Here is a 19145-nt window from a genome sequence, read left to right as displayed (position 1 = left end):
GCCCTGTAAAAAGCGCAGACTAAAAAAAAACCACCCCACAGCTGAAGTGCACAGCTGTAAGCCGCAATATCACACCGACAAACCCAAAGGTCAAGACCAAAAAACCGCATGTCATAAAAAAACCATGCAATAAAGGTAGCGCACAACACTTGAGTAAAATGGAGAGATTCAAGAGAATAGTACATGAGGGAGAGAATCTGTTGTACATGAAACTTAGAGAAGAGACCAGGTATGAGGCGATTGGAGACTGGCAGGATGGGATTTGTATGTGTTAAAAGTGATAACTGGAGGGAGTAGAGGTTGGAGGAGTGGGAGAGATATCATCCATGCCATAAAGTAGTATCAAGAGAGCTTGTAGTGAGGGCGTTTTAAAGCATGAGGTGACAGAGAGGAGATAAGAGAGAGAGTCAGACTAAATTGCGTGATAGTTAATATAACAGACCTGTCAATCGCATTTTAAGAGAGAAACAGCGAGATGCTTTGAGACCGGTATGCTGTTACTGTAACGACAATTGAATTCAAAGACAGACTGAACACGATTTTTACAAAAAACTTCCACTCAACTTGTCTACCACTAACATTAATCCAGCCCTGCATTAATCCCAAATTTGTTTTAGCGGCACTATGTACATCAGTTTTCTTTAGATTCCATGAAAATGACTAGCCAGATAACTCCTAGTATAAACTTTTCCAGTGAATTCACACTGAATACACCAAGAAACTTCTCGTGGAAACGTGTGCCATGGCATTTCAACTATCAGATCCCGAAACCAGTGACCCATCCCTCCTAGCAAACCCGGGCAGCGACAGCACCAGTATTCCCAGTCCAGACACCCTTTCCCAGTCCCAGTTGCAGCTGCAGGCGGAGTTAGAGGCGCAGGCAAAATCGCAGTATAACCACCCACAGCTGAATGCACAGCTGAAGCCGCAATATCACCAGCAAACCAAAGGTCAAACCAAGGGTCAGAAAAAACCATGCAAGAAAGGTATGAGAGACACTGAGGGGAGGAGAGGAGAGAGGGAGAGAGAAGGGGGAGAGAGGAGGAGAGAGTGAGAGATGGGTGAGAGGAGAGAAGGAGAGGAAGACAAAGGTATGAGAGAAAAGAAGAGAGATAGGGGGAGGGGTAGGGGGAAAAGGAGAAGGAGGGAGAGGAAGAGGGTGGAAAAGAGGGCGAGAGATATAAAGCCATGCAAATAAAGAGGGAGCAAGAGAGATGGGATAGTGAAGGAGGTTTAAAGCAGTGAAGGAGACAGGAGAGGAAGGAAAAGAGATAGAGAGCAGGAGGGAAGAGGTGCGGAACAGTTAATATAACAGACTTTGAAGGGAAGCAGGTTTTTAAAGACAGAAACATCGACATGCTTGCTAACCACTAATGCTGTTCCCCTCGCTGACAATGAATTCAAAGACAGACTGAACAAGATTTTTAAAAAACATTCCCTCAACTTGTGTTACCACTAACAGTACCCGCTCATATAATCCAAATTTTGTTTAGCGTCACTGTTTGTCAGTTTTCTTTAGATTCACTGAAAATGCTGAGAGACTTCTAGTAGAAACTTTTGCCAGTGAATTCACACTGAAGACACTGAGAGAGACTTCTAGTGGAAACGTTTGCCATTGAATTCACACTGAAGATGCTGAGAAAGACTTCTAGTGGAAACGTTTGCCAGATGAATTCTAAGTTTTTATTTTAAGCGAGTGACTATTACTCTCTGCTTTAATAGTTACAGGAGATTAATTTTGAAGACCAAATTAATCTACCTGAAGTCCACAGACGAAAGACGATGCGAAAGGGGTTCGGCTTGTGACCGATATCTGTTATAATGAAAGATGGGAAAATGTTGACTAAAATCTTGGCCGTTATCTTTGAATTAGACTTTCAGCTTTGCAGGAAAATGCTTTTAGTTACACAGCTGTGCTTAATAAAAAGAGATGATTGGGGGCTAGGTGGCCCAGACACACAGAGAGAGAGAGACAAGTAGACAGACATGCAGAAAGACAGACAGATAGACAGACAGCACACAAGTGTATTCCACACACAGACTAAATTTGCAACTTTTCAAAAAGTGTGCACGCTGCAGAAAGCTGCACGTGCGTCCCTGCGTGTGTTACTGCGTGTTGCTAACGTGTGCTTGCCGTGTTTCAGGCTACAACGGACAGCTGGGAGCCCCCCAGGGTCAAGGCCCCTACAGTGAGTCACAACGTTATTTTTTTTTTAAGTTTTTTTTATGTTTAATTTTTATTTTTAGAAAAGTCTTATGAGAGAACTTGCCCTGCCAAGACACTTTGAAAACAAGAGAGAGACACATATTATTATAAGGCTTAGCATGGTGTTGTGAAGTGGCATGCATTTTACTAGAATCAGCTACCTATAGACCACTATCAGCGTCTACATGTTATGGAGAGAGATCTCCCTTTGAGACCTCTCTACAAAGTTCCCGCAACTGCGTTCTTTGCGAGTTGTAGTTTCTGAGACAATTGCCCTGCCGACTCCAATACACTTTGCATTAAGTGAGTAAGACGGATATCTCTTTCCTATAAGGTACGCTTACAGCTCTGCGGGTGTTGAAGAGTGGCATCTCACCTTTATACTAAGGGAATGGGGAGGTCAAGGCCTGGAGACGTCCAAACGCTAACACATCAAAGACCTGGCATTAATACATGAGACTGGAGATCGAGTCTTTGAGGCTGACTGTCTCCACGCTATTCCCTTTGAGGTCTATCACCCCGTAGATGGGACCAACGTCCAACCTCTACAAACTCAGACCAGTCACATCTAGGAGTACTGTGGAGATCTCTCACACTGCAAAAAAACCTTGTATACAGCCTTCTGGCAAGTGGTTGAGAGTTGAGTTTTCTCTTTTCCTCGTTTCCCTATAAGATCTCAATAAAAACAGCCTCTGTCAGTGTGTGGAAGAGATCTCTTTCCTATAGACCTCTATACAGCTCTGCAGTGTTGAGAGTGGAGATCTCTTTCCTATAGACCTCTATACAGCTCTGCAGTGTTGAGAGTGGAGATCTCTTTCCTATAGACCTCTATACAGCTCTGCAGCGTTGAGAGTGGAGATCTCTTTCCTATAGACCTCTGTACAGCTTCTCACATCGGGTCTTAGTGTCATCTCCTCTAGTGGAGATCTCTTTCTCTCTTTTAATCTCATTTCCTATAAATATATCTAGAGACCTCTATACAGCTCTGCAAAGTGTTGGAGAGTGGAGATCTCTCTTTCCTATAGAACGCCTATACCGCTCAGCTTCAGCAGCTAACAGAACGCTCCTCTACAAGACACAGAAGCTCTGCCTCAGTGTGTGTTGAGGAGTGGGAATCTCTGGTTCCTGGGTCCTATGCGCCGCCCAGGGCAGGGGGCTGCGAGCAGGGGTGGTGTGAAGAGTGGAGATCTCTTTCCTATAGACCTCTATACAGCTCTGCAGTGTTGAGTTCTCTTTGCTGTAGACCTCTATACAGGTGCAGTGTGGAGAGTGGAGATCTCTTTCCTCTAGACCTCTATACAGCTCTGCAGTGGTGGGAGTTGCAGCAGTGTTCAGGGTGGAGATCCCTTTCCTATAGACCTCTATACAGCTCTGCAGTGTTGAGAGTGGAGATCTCTTTCCTATAGACCTCTATACAGCTCTGCAGTGTTGAGAGTGGAGTTCTCTTTCCTATAGACCTCTATACAGCTCTGCAGTGTTGAGAGTGGAGTTCTCTTTCCTATAGACCTCTGTACAGCTCTGCAGTGTTGAGAGTGGAGATCTCTTTCCTATAGACCTCTGTACAGCTCTGCAGTGTTGAGAGTGTTGAGATCTCTTTCCTATAGACCTCTATACAGCTCTGCAGTGTTGAGAGTGGAGATCTCTTTCCTATAGACCTCTATACAGCTCTGCAATGTTGAGAGTGGAGATCTCTTTCCAGTAGATCTCTATACAGCTCCGCAGTGTTGAGAGTGGAGATCTCCTTCCTATAGGCCTCTATACAGCTCTGCAGTGTTGAGAGTGGAGATCTCTTTCCTATAGACCTCTATACAGCTCTGCAGTGTGAAGAGTGGAGATCTCTTTCCTATAGAACCTCTATACAGTGCTCTGCAGTGTGGAGAGTGGAGTTCTCTTTCCTATAGACTGCTAGAGCTCTCTGCAGTATGGAGAGTGGAGTTCTCTTTCCTTTACACCTCTGTATAGCTCTGCAGTGTTGAAAGTCTGGAGTTTTCTTTCTTATAGACCTGTATATAGCTCTGCAGTGTTGAGAGTGGAGATTTCTTTCCTATAGACCTCTATACAGCTCGGCAGTGTTGAGAGTGGAGATCTCTTTACTATAGACCTTTATACAGCTCTGCAGTGTTGAGAGTTGCGATCTCTTTCCTATAGACCTCTATACCGCTCTACAGTGTTGAGTGGGGGCTGGGTCCATATTGCAGTGATAAGGGAAACTCATTCTGGAATAGTAGCTGGAATACAGTTTGCATTTTAATTTTAAATTTAAATTTTATTTACTCATTTTATTTTTTTAGGAGGCAAAGAAGGAAAATATGGACTAAACGGTTTCCTTGGCAATGGATATAGAGGTAAACTAATTAAATAAATATCACACTGATCAGATCAAGATACATTTATTTATAATTATTATTATGATTATTATTGTTATTCTTCGATCAAAGCCCACAGGCATGATTAATTGAGTAATCATTCTTCGATTAAAACTGTCTAATTTTAAAATGAAACTCGAAGACCCTCATCTTGAATATTGTGTTCCGTTCTGGTCGCTACGAAAAAGATAGGATAGAAAGAGCGCAAAGAAGAGCGACCAGAATTATTCCGGTTTAAAAGGCATGTCATATGCAGACAGGCTAAAAGAATTGAATCTATTCAGTCTTGAACAAAGAAGATTACGCGGAGACCTGATTCAAGCATTAAAAATTCTAAAAAGTACTGACAATGTCAACCCAAGGGACTTTTTCCACCTGAAAAAAACAAGAACCAGGGGTCACAAATAGAGATTAGATAAAGGGGCATTCAGAACAGAAAATAGGGACACAGGTGTACTCTTATCACTCCCCAGCCCTTAGTTGAGGGGGATTCCGACAAACTTTCGGCTGTTTGGACCCTAGGAAGTTCTCCGCGAACTACTCTACCCCTAAGTCATTCAGATTTTTGGTTGTGTGCTCGTTCTACCCGTCTTATCCATCAGGGGAGTAAACAAAAATTTTAAAGTATCCAAGACCCCAAGTATTTTCATTGTAACAAATAAGACGGGGGAGGTCTTGGTTGATCTCTGCGCATGCCCGCGGTCTCTCGCTTCTGTTGCCTCTCTCTCTCTCCCCCCCCCTCTCTCTCTCTTCTCTCTCTCTCCTCCCTCTCTCCTCCTCTCTCTCTCGCTCTCTCTCCTCTGGGTTCGTTTTCTCGGTCTCTTCCCCTCTTCTCTGCACTTTTTCACATCTCTCCCTCTCCGCTCTGTTGTGTGCGTTTCTGTGCATCTTTAAGATATCTCCGTCCGCCTCTTTTGTTGCTCTTACCTTGCTTTCACTTATTGTCTCTCTGATTCCTTTCTCTCGCTGCTCAGGTTGGTCACTGCCTGCCTGTAACTGCGTTCGACGCGAGAATCTATAGTGTGTTCTAGGGCGAGTGAAATAGGAGATAGATTATGGCGAGATATATAGGTGTTCACATTTAGTTGCTGAGGGAGAGGGAGTGAGGAGAGGCCAGAGAGGTAGAGCGAGCAGAGATAGAGGGTTAGTAGGCGACTCTCTATCTCTCCTCTCTCCTCCTCTCTATCTCCTCTCCTCTCTCCTCTCTCTCTCACCTCTCTTCCTCTCTCTCTCTCCTCTCTCCTCTCTCTCTCCCTCCCTTCTCCACCCCTCTCTCCCCTCCCTCTCTCTCCTCTCCCCCCCCCCCCCCCCCCCCCAACAGACAATCCAAATGTTGTTGTTTGAAATTATTTTTTGTGTTTTTTTATAATCCGCTCTCTCTTGCTTTTTCTACTCTCCCCCCCACTAGCAGCTTTATACGTTTTGCTTTAGACTTTCGATATGTTTTGGTTTTAAATCTTTTTTTTTTTTTTTTTTTTTACTTTGTTTCATCTCATCTCTCAACCACGTTTTTACCGTATTAGAATCGCGACCTTTCAATCGGTCTCCAGAATTAAAAAAAAAAAAAGAATTAATTTAATTTCCGATGGTCTATGTAGGACCCTTGTAGGTCTCTGGTGCGCCTCTGTCTTTGTTCCTTCCTGTATAGTCCTTGTTTTCTACACACCACTGAACGACCATAGCTCCCATAGAAAAAGGATGTGACTTTCGATACGTTTTGGTTTAAAATCTTTTTTTTTTTTTTTTTTTTTATTTTTTTTACATTTTTTCATCTCCATCTCTTTTACGTTTGTTAACCTTATATTCATCTCGACCTTTCAAATCGGAGATCTTAGACAGAATTAAACAAAGACAACTAATGCAATTAATCTCAGTGTGTTTTTTGAACTCCTCAGAGACAACAAGGAGACCAACACAGGAAATGACATCACAGGTACATTTTTTCGTTTTGCTGGTGCTCTATTGTCTTCATCAGCGTTATTGAAACTAAACGGAGTCCAGCAGAGCAGCTCTAGTTTGGGGCTCTAGTGCATTCATCAGCGTTATTGAAACTAAACTCAGTCCAGCAGAGCAGCTCTAGTTTGGAGCTCTAGTGCCTTCATCAGCGTTATTGAAACTAAACCGAGTCAAGCAGAGCAGCTCTAGTTTGGGGCTCTAGTGCCTTCATCAGAGTTATTGAAACTAAACTGAGTCAAGCAGACCAGCGTTTGGGGCTCTAGTGCCTTCATCAGCGTTATTGAAACTAAACTGAGTCCAGCCGAGCAGCTCTAGTTTGGGGCTCTAGTGCCTTCATCAGCGTTATTGCAACTAAACTGAGTCCAGCAGAGCAGCTCTAGTTTGGGCTCTAGTGCCTTCATCAGCGTTATAGAAACTAAACTGAGTCCAGCAGAGCAGCTGTAGTTTGGGGCTCTAGTGCCTTCATCAACGTTATTGAAACTAAACTGAGTCCAGAAGAGCAGCTCTAGTTTGGGGCTCTAGAGCCTTCATCAGCATTACTGAAACTAAACTGAGTCAAGCAAAGCATCTCTAGTTTGGGGCTCTAGTGCCTTCCTCAGCGTTACTGAAACTAAACTGAGTCCAGCAGAGCAGCTCTAGTTTTGGGCTCTAGTGCCTTCATCAGCGTTTATTGAAACTAAACTGAGTCCAGCAGTGCAGCTCTAGTTTGGGGCTCTAGTGCGTTCATCTGTGTTACTGAAACTAAACTAAGTCCAGCCGAGCAGCTCTAGTTTGGAGCTCTAGTGCCTTAATCAGCGTTATTGAAACTAAACTGAGACCAGCAGCGCAGCTCTAGTGTGGGGCTCTAGAGCCTTCATCAGTGCTACTGAAACTAAACTGAGTCAAGCAGAACAGCGTTTGGGCCCTAGTGCCTTCATCAGCGTTACTGAAACTAAACTGAGTCAAACAGACCAGCTCTAGTTTGGGCTCTAGTGCCTTCATCAGCGTTACTGAAAACTAAACTGAGTCCAGCAGGGCAGCTCTAGTTTGGGGCTCTAGTGCCTTCATCAGCGTTTATTGAAACTAAACTGAGTCCAGCAGACCAGCTCTAGTTTGGGGCTCTACTGCCTTCATCAGAGTTACTGAAACTAAACTGAGTCCAGCAGAGCAGCTCTAGTTTGGGGCTCTAGTGCCTTCATCAGCGTTGTATAAGAGAGATATTGGAAGAGTCTCTTTCTTCTCCTGTCTGTCTGTTGAGTGGATCTTGTGATATTATAGGTAGTTCATCCAGAACTTCAAGTCGGTTTCCAGTCGTGGCCAACTTTCTTTCGTAGACACACAGGAGGTGGAGAAGGAATCTGCTTGTGTCCTAATTTAGGTTTTTTAGGGGTACTCCCACTACTTGACTTAATCTTTTTACGGGCTTTTAATCAGATAATAAGAAAAAGTCTCATGTAAAAAAAAAAACCCCCCCCCCCCCAGGGTGGTCAAAAGACGTCAAAACACTCGGAATCACTTTAGTTCTGTAAAATAATGAAGAACTAAGTTTATTTTATTTTTGATCCTTATGTGGTAAAATTTTGATGCTTTGAACTTCGTGACCTGATAGCGTTGACTGTGCTAAATAATGTAATATATAATAAATAGATATTATATAAGTATATATATATATTTATACTATATCTATATGATATAGATATATATTAGATATATATATATCTAACTATCAGATATTATATATATCAACAAAAATATTGAAATGAATACGTTGATAAGGTCCCATTAAATACTGGATAGATAGACAATACTTGTGCATTAGATTTCTATACCAATCAAAATATATATATTCTGTGTCTATATTTAAAAAAAAAACACAAATTCAAACATTCTCTCTATTTCATTATATTGCAGATTGGTGAATGAATACACAGAGAATGGGGGGGCAATAAAATAATTACCCCCTGCCTGTTTTACCCCACTTCTCAGCCCTTTCTTTCTTCAAGGGATGCCAAGATACTTAGTAAGAAATAATTGTTTTTTGAGTAGTGGGGGGTAAAATGTGTGGAGGGGGAGGGGAGAATAATTGCCCCCCCCCCCCTTCCAAAACTGACCAGAAGGGAATGTGTGTGTTTAAAAATTAACATAATTAATCATTACTAATCTACTGCATGAATGACATTCCTTCAGAACTGCCACTTGTGTCACTTCTAATGGAAATAAAAAATACAATAAAATTGAACAAACAAATATATAAAATAATATATAAAAACAGGGAGTTCACATAACTTAATATCTTCTTCTCATGCGATTTCCAGCAGAAATGGTCTTTTACGCACCGAAACTAAGATCTCTAAAGCAGGGATGAAGGCTGTATTTCCAACCTGAGCCATTCTTTCAATTCAAAACACAAAAATGTCTCGTTTTTCAATCACAGAAATGTTCATTAGCGAGAACACGTTAAAATGATGTCAAGCTGGTGGTGTCGCGGTCCGAGCTCAATACCTGAAATCAAACCGGGTCAAAGGAGAATCCCTCTCGATAAAGAGCCGAAAGCGCTAACGTTTTACCGAGACGGACCGGCGCCTGCACAGCGCCCCGCAACACAACGCTTTAAAAATTGCTCGACTGATGCTTCCCGACGTGAGCCCTCAGGGATCCGCTCGTCTTCGGCAAAATTTATCAGCAGCGATCGCTGGGTTGGGTCCGAGGAAATCATTTTGAGTCGTATAACAAATACAGAAGCGCCTATCTGTTTCAAGAGTCTTGCCAGAGAATCTCCACGGCCCGGCTTTCTCCAGAGAGCCTTCCGCTCTTGTAGTTTATGACATCACAGAAACCCTGGATTTTTTTTCTCATTAAAGCCCATCTAGATAATATCACGACGGTGCACCCTTCCCCTGGCCTCGCATGTTTAAGAAATGACGCAAGGATGTCCGTTTACACCTGTTGCAACCGTAGGCCTGTGACGATTTCGCACAAATGTTAGTGGCACTTCAGAACGAACGTTATAAGTGACTAATCGGGCAATTGATTCTTTTCATGTGCCGCATGGCTAATGACCAGATGGTCCTATTATGAATGACCCCCCTGTGTAGAAGTATAATACTGACCGAACCCCTGTGTAGAAGTAAATACTGACCCCCAGTGGTCATTTACAGGCACCGCAAAAAAAAAAAAAAAAAAAAAAAAAAAAAAAAAGAATGGAACTGTGCACGTCAAGGGGTCGTTAAGCCACCGTGTGTCAGTGTTGCTCTGCTCTGCTTATTGAGCAACACTGACACACAGTGGTCGCTTATTGTCAATGCAGGTATATCTTTTCATGATATATTATAATAATGTTATTATTAATAGTAATTTTCATTGTGTCTGCTGTGTTGGTGTGCTGCAGTTAACTATTTAGCCACTAGGTGTCGGTGTTGCGCTGTGAGGCTGTGTTATTATGGCTTGTGTCCTTCTCCTCCTCCTCCTCTATCCCATTCCCCCTCTCTACCTCTGAACTGTTTAATAAGGCAGGGGTTGCAGTAGGGCTTATCTGCTTCTCTCCTCTGCCCCTCTCCCCCTCCCCTCCCCTCACCCTTGATGAAGCAGGGGTAACAGTAGAGCTTGTCTCCTCCTCTCCTCTCCTCCCCTCACCCTCTCCCTTCTCCCTCTCCCTGCCTCTCTCCGCCTATCCAAAGAGCTTGATGAAGCAGGAGTGACAGTATGGCTTGTCTCCTCCTCTCTTCTCCTCTCCTCTCACTCTCCTCTTGGGTGAGTTGTGGAGAATGTGAGAACGGAGGAGAGGCCTGCGGCCTCCTCGAACCAAGCTATTTCGTTCATTGACCTGCAGGACTCGACTTGAAGGAGGATGAAGAATGAGGAGAGTCCTCTCTCCCCACCCTTCTCCCTCCCAGAGAGGCCGGGGAGCAACGGAATAGGTGCCTCGTACTACTGTTCTCTCCACTTCACTGTCCTACCAACTGAGTACTGTGGAGGGAGAGTTCATGCTTGGCTCTTGTCTCCTCGCCTCTCCTCTCCTCTCCTCTCCTCTCTCCCCTCCCCTCTCCTCTCCCCTCACCCTCTCCCTGCCCCTCTCTCTCCTATCTCTGTCTTCCGAACAGAGGATGCTGATGAAGCAGGAGTGACGGTAGAGGCTTGTCTCTCTCCTCTCCTCTCCTCTCCTCTCCTCTCCTCTCCTCTCTCTCTAGAGGGGGGGGAGTCTGGAGAGGGACGTGATGAAGCGGCTATGGCTTCTCGAACTACCTCGTCCCGTCACTGTCTCTGCCGATCCAGTAGCTTAGAAGAGAAGGAGGAGTGAGGGTTGTCCTCCTCCTCTCCGCTCCTCCTAGAGGATGAGGACCTCTCCGGTGGGAATAGGGAGGGATGGTCCTAGAGGTACGGGGAGAGACGATAGGCTTCTCGAAACTACTTCCTCCCCTCTCACTGCCTATCCGAGGAAGCTTGATGGAAGTGATGAAGCAGGAGTGACAGTATGGCTTGTCTCCCTGCTCCTTGAAGGTGCCCTTGTTGAGCTGTTTCAGGCAGAAGGCGCAGACGAAGTGCTCCGGGTGGAACTTGGTCCCCATGGCAGTGATGCAGCGACCAGTGATGGGGCGTTCGCACGAGGAGCACAGAGACCCGCGGCAGCGGTGATAGTGAGTCTCGCACAGGGGCTGCCCCTCGTGCTCAAAGAAACTGCCGTTCACGAAGGGGGTGTATAGCACTCCTGCAGCAAGTGAGAGGGGGGGGGGGGGGCAGAGCCGGGAGTAGATCTAGGGTAGGGTGCGAGAGGGTAGGAGAGCAGAGAGCGGGATGTGCCCGAGGGGGGGAGATGAGAGGGGATTGAGAGACAGGAGGGGTGAGGGGCGGTCTCTCTCGCGCCCCCCTCCTCCCTCTCCCGCCGGGGATGAAGGATAGGCGCATAGGCGCGTAGAGAGAGTCGAGGAGCCCCCTCGAGGGGGCGACTTCGCGTGTCTCTCCCCCCTCTCTCTCGCCTCTCGCGGTCCGCCTAAGCGAGGTCCTCATGGTCCCCGCTAGGTCTCTCACGTCCCCTCTGCTCGATTGCCAGGAGAGGGGCTGGCTCGAAGCGAGCGCGCTCCCCGAGAGCGGGATATAGACTCTCGCTGTGGTCGAGAGAGAAGAGCGAGACGAAACCCAGTTAGGGGCGAGGGGCTCAGGGTAGAGAGTCTCTAGGGGGGGGGGGGAGAGGGAGAGGGGGAGAGGAGAAAGGGGGGACAGAAACACACAAATCAATGTATTGTGCTCAAGGGGGTGTCTGTCACTGTCTGTGTGTGTCTGTCCCTCTGTCTGTCTGTCTGTGTCAATGTGTCTCTCTTTCTCTGTCAGTCTATGTGTCTCTATCTGTCAGTATGTCTGTCTCTCTGTTAATGTGTCTGTCTCTCTCTCCTTGTGTCTGTCTCTCTCTCCTTGTGTCTGTCTCTCTCTCCGTGGGTCTGTCTCTCTCTCCGTGGGTCTGCCTCTCTCTCTCCTTGTGTCTGTCTCTCTCTCCTTGTGTCTGTCTCTCTCTCTCCTTGTGTCTGCCTCTCTCTCTCCGTGGGTCTGTCTCTCTCTCTCCTTGTGTCTGTCTCTCTCTCCTTGTGTCTGTCTCTCTCTCCGTGGGTCTGCCTCTCTCTCTCCTTGTGTCTGCCTCTCTCTCTCCTTGTGTCTGCCTCTCTCTCTCTCCGTGTGTCTGTCTCTCTCTCTCCTTGTGTCTGCCTCTCTCTCTCCGTGGGTCTGTCTCTCTCTCTCCTTGTGTCTGTCTCTCTCTCCGTGTGTCTGTCTCTCTCTCTCCTTGTGTCTGCCTCTCTCTCTCCTTGTGTCTGTCTCTCTCTCTCCTTGTGTCTGCCTCTCTCTCTCCGTGTGTCTGTCTCTCTCTCTCCTTGTGTCTGCCTCTCTCTCTCCGTGTGTCTGCCTCTCTCTCTCCTTGTGTCTGCCTCTCTCTCTCCGTGTGTCTGTCTCTCTCTCTCCTTGTGTCTGTCTCTCTCTCTCCGTGTGTCTGCCTCTCTCTCTCCGTGGGTCTGCCTCTCTCTCTCAACGTGTGTCTGCCTCTCTCTCTCCGTGGGTCTGCCTCTCTCTCTCCGTGTGTCTGTCTCTCTCTCTCCGTCCAACGGATGCAGAGGAACTCTTCAGACGAGAAGCGTGGCACTGCCTTTAACCTACGACTGATGTTTTGCAGATCTCTCTCCCGTCTCCGTGGGTCTGAGAACACATACAGAGCCTCCAGTGTCTGCCCTTCGTTCCTCTGAGAGGCGTGGGTCTGCCTCCTCTCTCTTCCTCGTAGATGGGCTCTCCCGTGCCTCTGCCTCGCTCTCTCCGTGGGTCTGGCTCTCAGAGAGAGAGCACACTCAGCACTCCGGTGTGAGCACCCAGCCTCTCTCCGTGGGTCTGCCTCTCTCTCTCAACGTGTGTCTGTCTCTCTCTCTCCGTGGGTCTGCCTCTCTCTCTCCGTGGGTCTGCCTCTCTCTCTCTCCGTGGGTCTGCCTCTCTCTCTCTCCGTGGGTCTGCCTCTCTCTCTCCGTGGGTCTGTCTCTTACCCTGCACACGAAGCACTCCGGGTGCCACAGCATGTTCAGAGCGGAGATGTAATTCTCCTGGATGGGTTTGGAGCAGCCGTGACAACGAGAGGCGAACATGGAGAAGAAATCCTGCTGACAATACTGCCTGCCATCGCGCTCGTGAAACCCTGAGAGAGGAGAGAGGAATAACACTGCCTCAAACACACACACAGAGAGAGAGAGAGAGAGGAATACGGAGCTGTGTGTGTGTCTCAAACACACACACGAGAGATAGAGTGTGACGGAGTTAACTGTGTCTCTCTCTCACACACAGAGAGGATAGAGAGAGAGGGGTTTGTGCGTCAGAGTGAGACAAGAGAGAGAGAGAGAGCTAGAGTCTACGGAGATGTGAGCTTCTCAATACTTTCACCACTGCCTCATCTTCCACACACAGAGAGAGAGGGAGGAGGAATAACACTGCCTCAAACACACAGAGAGAGAGAGAGGAATGTGTGCATAACGTCTAGCTCAAAACACACACAGACGGAGAGGGAGGTGTGCTCTAACACTCCTCTCTCTCACCACACAGAGCGAGAGTCTCGAGAGAGCTCGGAATAACACTGCCTGGACGAAATACACCAGAAGAGAGAGAGAGAGAGAGAGGAGGAATAACACTGCCTCAAACACACACGTGAAGTGAGGGAGACAGGACATGTGGGATAAAAGGAAGTGAGTGAGACGGGACGTGCAGGGGACAGGAAGCGAGTGAGACAGGAAGTCACCTCACCCTCCTCCCCGAAGGGGCGGCCACACTTCACGCAGCAGAAGTGTTCCGGGTGCCAGTTCCTGTCCAGCGCCGTCACCATTTTCTAAGAAAATAAAGACTAATAAAATTAATTAATGAATAAGCGAATACCCTAAACAAACAATGCATAAGTCGCGTTATGGGGATGCTGTTTGGTTGTTACGACAGTACAAATCAACACAGACAACAGACAGACAGACAGACAGACAGGCTCAAATCCCTGTTACCTTTTGACTCTACTATAGTATGTCCCTGGGGGTCTTCTTGTTTCTGTGTTTAGTTTACACTTGCACTCTGAATGAAGATTTAGTTTCATTAAAGCTGCCACAGACAACAGACGACAGACATGAAGCTTCTCTCAATCCAAGGATGACTAGCGTCTCAGAGGTCTGTCTGCGAGGAGAGAAGAGCTGATGTATGTCGCTCTCACAGTAAACGGATCCCCGTCTTCCTTCTCAAAGAATTGTCTGCCAGACCGATCTCCTAGTCTGGCCGTGGCAACGAAGTGCTCCGTTCTGCGCAGCGAGGAGAGAAGAGGCTGAAGTAATCGCTCTCACAGTACGGAGCCCCGTCCTTCTCAAAGAAATTGCTGCCGCCGATCTCCTTCTGGCAGTGAGAGCAAACGAAGTGCTCCGTGTGCCATGTCTGTCCCAGAGCTGTGACCACCTGGAGAGACAGAGGAGAGAGAGAGAGATACACACACCTAGAGGAAGAGAGAGAGAGAGTGTGAGAGGTAGAGTCACAGCCTCTGCAATACAAACCCTCTAGAGGAGAGGCGTGATCGGGACGTGGAGTCCCATGACCCTGGCCTTCTCCTCTCCGCACGCTAGAGGAGAGGAGATGAAATGATGGACGTGAGAGGAGAGTCCTCCAGCCTTCTGCAATACGCCCACCTCAGTGTCGGGACGTTATAGGAGAGTGGAGATTCGTCAGGCTCCTTCGCTATACTCCGAACCTAGCGGATAGGAAGGGAGGAGAGGAGAGTCATAGCCGCTGCAAATACTCTTCCATAGAGGACTGAGGAGAGGAGAGGAGAGAGAGGAGAGTCACAGCCCTGCAATACACACACCTAGAGGACAGGAGAGGAGAGAGAGGAGAGTCACAGCCCTGCAATACACACACCTAGAGGAGAGGAGAGGAGAGAGAGCAGAGAGAGGAGAGTCACAGCCCTGCAATACACACACCTAGAGGAGAGGAGGAGGGGAGAGGAGGAGAGGAGGAGAGAGAGGAGAGAGTGATAGGACGGGTAGTCACAACCGCTCCTTCACGCTACCACAATCTCCTCGCAGTGTCGGGAAGATGAGAGAGTGGATATCCTCTCCTCTCACGAGGCCCCTCAGTGGTCAAGACTTCCTGTCCTGTCTGTCCGAGAGTGTGTCTGTCACACGAATAGACTACTGTCTCTCCGAGAGTGGGACCTGTCTGCCCGAGAGTGTGACTTCGCCCCGAGAGAGTTGTCTGTCTCTCCGACAGTGTGACTGTCTGCCCGAGACACAGACAGACAGCCAGGCTCTCACACAGACAGACAGGCTCTCACACAGACAGACAGGCTCACAGACTCTCAGACCTGGCTGACGATGGGTTTCTGGCAGGCTGCGCAGGTCCCCTTGGCCGTGGTGGCGATGCCCTGCCGTGAGAGATCTGATTGGAGGAGCCCCAGCATGATGTCCAATGAGCCGCTGGTCTGAGGGGTCGGGGCTGAAGGGCGCGATGAGGTCACCACTGGCTGAGCGGCAGGGGGCGTCGGCTAGAGAGAGAGAGAGGGAGAGAGAGAGAGGGAGGGGGCGGGAGAGAATCATCACCAACACACAGATGCTGAAAACAAGAGGGAGAGCGAGAAGGATGGAAGATAGAGATAGATAGAGATAGACAGATAGAGAGCCCCACAATCCTGTTCAGTTTGACGCTACAATATAATCCCTTCTTCTTGGTGTCTGTGTTAGTTTTACCCTTGCTCTTTCTTGCTTCTTGAGAAAGACTTTCTTCTAAGAAAGAAAGAAAGAAAGAAAGAAAGAAAGAAAGAAAGAAAGAAAATGCCCTTGCCTTGCATTGCCAATCCCAAGGTGCATCACAGAGGTCAACCTGACAGCCGACATCAGAGAACGAGAGGGCAGGGGGCGGGGCTTGCCTCAGGGGAGAAGGAGGGACCTCTGTGTGAGTGGGAGGGGTTAGTGTGTGAACAGGTTCTGTGCAAGCAGGATTGGGCTGGAATGACATGGGTGGGGCTTGTCCAGATGAAGGAAGGGCTTGTGTGAATGTGGGCGGTGCCTGTGTGCAGGAGGGAGGAGACTTTGTGAATGTGTGGTGATTTGGTGTGAATGTGGGCGGTGCTTGTGTGAATGTGGGAGGAGCCTGTGTGAATGAGTGTTGATTTGGTGTGAATGTGGGTGGTGCTTGTGTGAATGTGGGAGAGGCCTGTGCAAATGAGTGTTGATTTGGTGTGGGTGGTGCTTGTGTGAATGTGGGAGGAGCCTGTGGGAGGGAGTGGTGATTTTGTATGGATGTGGGTGGTGCTTGTGTGAATGTGGGAGGAGCCTGTGGGAGGGAGTGGTGATTTTGTATGAATGTGGGTGGTGCTTGTATGAATGTGGGAGGAGCCTGTGGGAGGGAGTGGTGATTTTGTATGGATGTGGGTGGTGCTTGTGTGAATGTGGGAGGAGCCTGTGGGAGGGAGTGGTGATTTGGTGTGAATGTCGGCGGTGCTTGTGTGAACGTGGGAGGAGCCTGTGGGAGGGAGTGGTGATTTTGTATGAATGTGGGTGGTGCTTGTATGAATGTGGGAGGAGCCTGTGGGAGGGAGTGGTGATTTTGTATGGATGTGGGTGGTGCTTGTGTGAATGTGGGAGGAGCCTGTGGGAGGGAGTGGTGATTTGGTGTGAATGTCGGCGGTGCTTGTGTGAACGTGGGAGGAGCCTGTGGGAGGGAGTGGTGATTTTGTATGAATGTGGGCGGTGCTTGCTCAGCTACGGTCGTGGTCTGTGGGTGTGGTTTGTAGTTAGTGGGCGGGGTTTTGTGAGAAGGGAACGACAGCCCCAGTCGGGTAGGAGAGAGGGAAGGATAGTGAGAGGGTGAAGGAGAAGGAGAGAGAGAAGGAGAGGGAGAGGGAGAATGGGTCAGGGTGGGAGTCAGATTTTGGGGCGCCCGTGTCTGCTGCTCCAGGGGGTCCCAAACCACTCTAGACTCCTGCCGGGGGGGCAAGAGGCCGGGGTCACACTGCATGGACAAAGGGAGGAGTCAAATAGGGCAGTGAGAGCAACACCTACCTTCATATATAAACACATACACACTCTCAATACACCGTCCCACTGTCTCCACTTAAATATACACAAACATACTGTCCAACATTGTCCAACTGTCTAAAACTGCCCCAATGTAACCCTCCAATTGTCTCAATTTAGCTGTGACACAAACACATCCAAACTTTTTTTCTCTCCCTCTCTCTCTCTCCTATCTCCTTGGTGGATTGGACGAGGGACTACTAACCGGGACTCTCCCTTTGGTGGAGGGTGGTCCACTCGGTTAGGGGACGGCGCTGGGGACGCGCCCCCCCTGCCCCCCGCCGCCTAAGGGTCGGACGGACGTCGAGCGACTAAGTCCGCTAGAACTGGCAGTGAGAACACATCCTCGTTCCCGGTGCTGTGTGGAGGGGGGACGGGGGTGTAGTGGGAGGAGCTCCCCCAGCGACGCGTTGTGGCACTGTTATGGGGGGGGGGGGGGGGGGGGGGGGGTAGTACAAATAATAATAATAATAATAATAATAATAAACCATTACAAACGTCCTATCAAGTTAAGAGAGGGCACAGTCCACAACGCTCAGCTCAAGCTGTGTTAGTGAGATTAAAACAAAATAACCACACAGGGCAATGCTGGCAGGACCGCACTGTATAACACTGATATAAAACCCTGGACAGAACTACAGCAGCTACTCAACACAGTGGCGTCTATAGAAAGCTCTAACCACTAGAGCCAGCCTCCCTCCGTCCCAGTCTAACCACTAGAGCCAGCCTCCCTCCCAGGGTCCCTGCCAGCTAACCACTAGAGCCAGCCTCCCAAATAATCTAAACCCGAGATTGTGATCTCGGTTCGGAGGGAGTCATCGAGGGAGGAGTCGAGATTGCTTGAGCTCTCGGTCGTGAGGAGGGAGGGTCGGGGATAGTCCGCAGACCATCCCAGCCCCTCCTCAGCTCTAACCACTAGAGCCAGCCTCCCTCCCTCCCAGCCCCTCCTCAGCTCTAACCACTAGAGCCAGCCTCCCTCCCTCCCAGTCCCTCCTCAGCTCTAACCACTAGAGCCAGCCTCCCTCCCTCCCAGTCCCCTCCTCTAACCACTAGAGCCATCCTCCATCCCTAGCCCCTCCTCAGCTCTAACCACTAGAGCCAGCCTCCCTCCCTCCTCTCTTTCTTCTCTCAGTATCACAGTCACAAACTTGCACCCAAAACCGACAGCAACTCCCCCACTGCCCCACGATGCACTGCTCTCTCTCCCTCTCCTCTGCTTGCCTGTGTGGTCGAAGCGGAGAGCCTCGTCTCCTCTCTCCTCACCTCCACGTATCCAAGACCTACTTTTTGCCGGTTCACCTTTCTGAAAGCCCCGAATCCCTCCGCCGGGCTGCACTGCCCCATTGTAAACAGCAAGGGGCGACCCGGGTCAGTGTCGGGGCTCTGGGAGGGGCGGATAGCAGCGGGGCGACAGACAGGGCCACCCCAAACAACCACCCCCCCTCCCCCTGCCTCAGAAAGCGAGAGGGAGAGAGAGGGCCTGAGAGGTGAGAAGGGAGAGATAGATCCTGGGATGGGAATAGAGGTGGATGGAGAGGGGGAGAGGGGCACGGAAGGCAGGGGGAGAGAGACAGAGGGCTGAAGAGAGAGAGAGAGAGAGAGAGAGATAGAAAGGAGAGGCTGATAAGAGGGGGAAGGAGAATGGAGCGAGAGAGAAGTGATCTGGCTTGACTATACAGTGTACAGCAATGGAGCAAAAATTTAGCATCGCCTAGAATTTTAGGATTGAGACATCATTTAAATAAAACTATATGACCATAATTTAGATATTTTATTTAACATCCTGTAATCAAAGAAAATACAAAATGACATCGCCACATTTTTCAATCCTTTCTCGTCAAGTAACTGGGATTCAATATGTTAACAAGGGAACATTATTCAGCAGCTTTCACTGGACTCTATGAAGCTGAGGGAGTTCATTCTATATAGAGGGGGTGCAATTCAATATGTTAACAAGGGAACATTATTCAGCAGCTTTCACTGGACTCTATGAAGCTGAGGGAGTTCATTCTATATAGAGGGGGTGCAATTCAATATGTTAACAAGGGAACATTATTCAGCAGCTTTCACTGGACTCTATGA

General features: G+C 48.4%; 1 protein-coding gene and 1 long non-coding RNA gene across 2 annotated transcripts in view; one reads left to right on the top strand and one right to left on the bottom strand.

The window, feature by feature from the left end:
- Window positions 1-757: 757 nt before the first annotated feature.
- Window positions 758-4562, top strand: LOC121306839. The gene is made up of 3 exons (XR_005948247.1): window positions 758-986; window positions 2145-2189; window positions 4498-4562. It is a non-coding gene; the product is annotated as an uncharacterized LOC121306839 (long non-coding RNA).
- A 5394-nt stretch (window positions 4563-9956) lies between these two features.
- The window catches only part of LOC121306805 (transforming growth factor beta-1-induced transcript 1 protein-like), a 21267-nt gene continuing 12078 nt past the window's right edge, over window positions 9957-19145 (bottom strand). Inside the window, 10 exon segments of the mRNA XM_041238733.1 lie at window positions 9957-10199; window positions 10969-11204; window positions 11207-11212; window positions 13020-13168; window positions 13768-13849; window positions 14305-14451; window positions 15353-15532; window positions 15829-16053; window positions 16753-16998; window positions 18207-18641. Coding sequence (XP_041094667.1) covers window positions 10175-10199; window positions 10969-11204; window positions 11207-11212; window positions 13020-13168; window positions 13768-13849; window positions 14305-14451; window positions 15353-15532; window positions 15829-16053; window positions 16753-16998; window positions 18207-18641 — 1731 coding nt within the window. The 3' untranslated portion in view covers window positions 9957-10174.

The sequence above is a fragment of the Polyodon spathula genome, chromosome 50 (genome assembly GCF_017654505.1).
Source record: "Polyodon spathula isolate WHYD16114869_AA chromosome 50, ASM1765450v1, whole genome shotgun sequence".
In the NCBI taxonomy this organism is placed as follows: Eukaryota; Metazoa; Chordata; class Actinopteri; order Acipenseriformes; family Polyodontidae; genus Polyodon; species Polyodon spathula.
The sequence above is the reverse complement of the archived record's forward strand: the minus strand, read 5'-3'. Positions and strand labels throughout refer to the sequence as shown.